General features: G+C 36.0%; 1 protein-coding gene across 1 annotated transcript; it reads right to left on the bottom strand.

The window, feature by feature from the left end:
- Positions 1-543: 543 nt before the first annotated feature.
- LOC136271764 (uncharacterized) lies at positions 544-2,839 on the bottom strand. The gene is made up of 4 exons (XM_066072210.1): positions 2,129-2,839; positions 1,783-1,960; positions 1,552-1,628; positions 544-1,337 (listed from the first exon to the last, which is right to left on the bottom strand). Exons 1-4 carry the CDS (start codon positions 2,646-2,648, stop codon positions 1,009-1,011), a joined length of 1,104 nt encoding a protein of 367 aa, XP_065928282.1. The 5' UTR covers positions 2,649-2,839; the 3' UTR covers positions 544-1,008.

The raw sequence follows: 2,839 nt of genomic DNA, 5'->3' as shown, positions 1-2,839 counted from the left end.
ATTTGAGCTGTGTCGGAAAGCAACAGAATTGTTAGCTAGACCACTCAGTTCTTAACCTTGTTTCTGTAGCTTGTGTCTTGGTGACTTCATAGTGTCTTTGTGACTTAATAAGTGTCTTGGTGACTTTCAGCTGACCGGGTATTATATTTCTATAGTGATTTGATAGGTGGCTGTCGTTGACTGTGGTAGCAAACAGAATTGTTTGTTTAAATCCATAGTCTACAGCTAGTTGGTTATAGAGTGATTTTGTATCTTGATTCTTTGATTGTATTTCTAATCATATAGCCCAAATAGGCCCGAGGAAAATATTATACAAGTATACAATCCGGATTGATTTTAGGTAACCGGATTTGGTTTGGTTTTATAGCATACATTGTTTATGTTCCGTAGCATCGTCTGCTGACGAGAAATCGACAACGTAAGTGTTGCTTTTAATTCTTACTTGATTCTTAGGAAGGAAACCTAAGCGAACTCACGAATTATAAACTGATTATTTTATTTGTAACTTGAAAAACCGTTACACTTGTATATGTACTTACATCAGTCACATATCCATAGCCAATGTTCTTTTGCGCAATGGCTGCTGCAACTCGATAGTCATTGCTTTCTGATCCAGAGAAGAAATTGGTTTTAGGAGCCTTGCTGGAAATGGCATTGTTGAGACTCTCATTAGCCTGAGAACTCCCTAGATGGGTTAACTTATCAGCATCACTGGAATATTTATGCAGCAGATCCATAAGGGTGATCTTCAACTTTTCATCGCAAAGGTACCTGCTGTAAGGAAGATGTTTTGGCTTGTACTTCAATGGATTCTGCAAATATCCACACCATGAACCACAATATGAATGATCTCCAAAGACATGTTTTCCCAGTGCTAATAAATTTTTCTTCATTTTCTCTGTATCCTCCTGATTTTGTGATACACAGTATCGAAAACACTTTGATATGTGTGAAATTGTTTTTGGTGTGAGTTCCCTGAAGTTTTTGGCTTTTCTGATGTCATAAAGTTTATTTGTAAAGTCTTTCAGAAGGTGATTTCTGTCGCACTGCTTTTTTCAGGTCCGCTTTCACTTCTGAACGAGCTTTAGATATCGTTGTAGAGTCATTGTCCATGATGATCGTTCCAACACACACGTCATTGCTCTCTAGATTTTTCAACATAGATATACACATGTCTGATTCCATAGCCTTGGAGCTACCTTCCCAGTTCTTTCTACAATCATGTTCTTTTACATCACATCCTTTCTTCAATGCGCTGTCACACTTTCTACAGTATTTATTCCTTGTTGAAAATGCAATGCATTTACCAGTCTTATGTCCAATGAAGGCAGCATGGCCTGGAAAAAAGAAATGCAGTATATATATATATATATATATATATATATATATATATATATATATAAATCTATCTAGGTGATTCCCCATTATACACCTTTTATTGCTAATAGTAATTGTATATGTTTACAATTTACATTGGTAAAATGTATACATCCTGATAAGTAGATTGGTATATTTTACCTATTATATTATAAGAGCAATATTATTATTTACCAGATAAGCTACTGTAGGATTTGCCAGATCCACGCTTTTGCCAGCCACCATCAAACGATGCAGATATTGAAGATTCTCTAAAATACAAAATGTATAATAAATATATGATCTTGTATATATATACCGAATCACATATACATCTTATTTTGTGCAACATTTACCTCAGTCATGTATCAAAAGCACTTTTCAATATATAGATGATTATTTGAGAATATTTTATTTTCTAATTACTTTGTGAGATCTTTTTCTCTGACAGGAGCATCAGCACAGCTGGAACGTGCTATATCTTCAAGGGCTTCACCTATTTCTCTTTCTCTTTTCTTGAGTGTTGTTTTGGAACATGGTGGAATGCTCAGTGTCGACAATAAGTTGGACAACTTTCTTTCCCCTATACCACTGTGTAACATACCTGAAAGCAAAACAAAATGATTGTTTGAAAATAAATTAATAAGAAAGATGCAGGAGTTCTTATGATATAGTGAGGGTTTTTTTACAGGACTAAACATACTGGTATAAATCACCCAAAAAGCACTTCGTTAACATCATTATGTATTGAATGTTATAAATCATTTTTTACCTAATGCTAACTTTGTGTTGACTTCCCAAGTTCTTTGTCCCTGACGTTCGTTAGGCCCACTATGTCTCTTCCCAGTTGGAACAACTGTCTTTCCATCACAAAGGGCACACCTGATGGTTAATAAACTGCCTAATCCATAACGTATCTCGTGTACCGTGTTTGTTATATTCAAAGGGACAGAAGAGTGGCAAACAGAACAGCCTTCAGAGAGTTTGTCTACAATAAACCCCAACTCCACTATTCGCCTTCCCTGCCGCCAGCTTATCTCTGTTGTATCGTTAACATTGTCAATCTGTCGATCTAAACTATCACCAGATGCGTAACTGTTCTCCTCGCTATCATCAACTACCGGTAAACACTCAGCGATGTCAGAGTCATTATCACCATGATCACACAGCTTAGATGAATATGAGTGGTCATTAATAATCTTTCTTACGTTGTTTGCTTTAAATACGTCGATTCTTTTCTTTTTGGAAGCTGAAATGAACCTGCCAGTCGATGTAGAACGATGTCGCTTCATCTCTCGAATTTTCTGTTTACCTCGGAAACGCTGTTTTTATTACTCTAATAAGCTAAAGAGTTCGTGTTACGGGCGATAACTCACAATTACAAGAAAACTCAAGAACGGTAACTGAAATTCGATGTATAAAAGAAAAAATGCAGGTACGGATTTTTCATTTCCGGAAAACTTCGTTGCCAATGCCCTTAACT

The sequence above is a fragment of the Magallana gigas genome, chromosome 9 (assembly GCF_963853765.1).
Source record: "Magallana gigas chromosome 9, xbMagGiga1.1, whole genome shotgun sequence".
NCBI lineage: Eukaryota > Metazoa > Mollusca > Bivalvia > Ostreida > Ostreidae > Magallana > Magallana gigas.
This window is presented reverse-complemented; position numbering and strand designations above follow the sequence as displayed.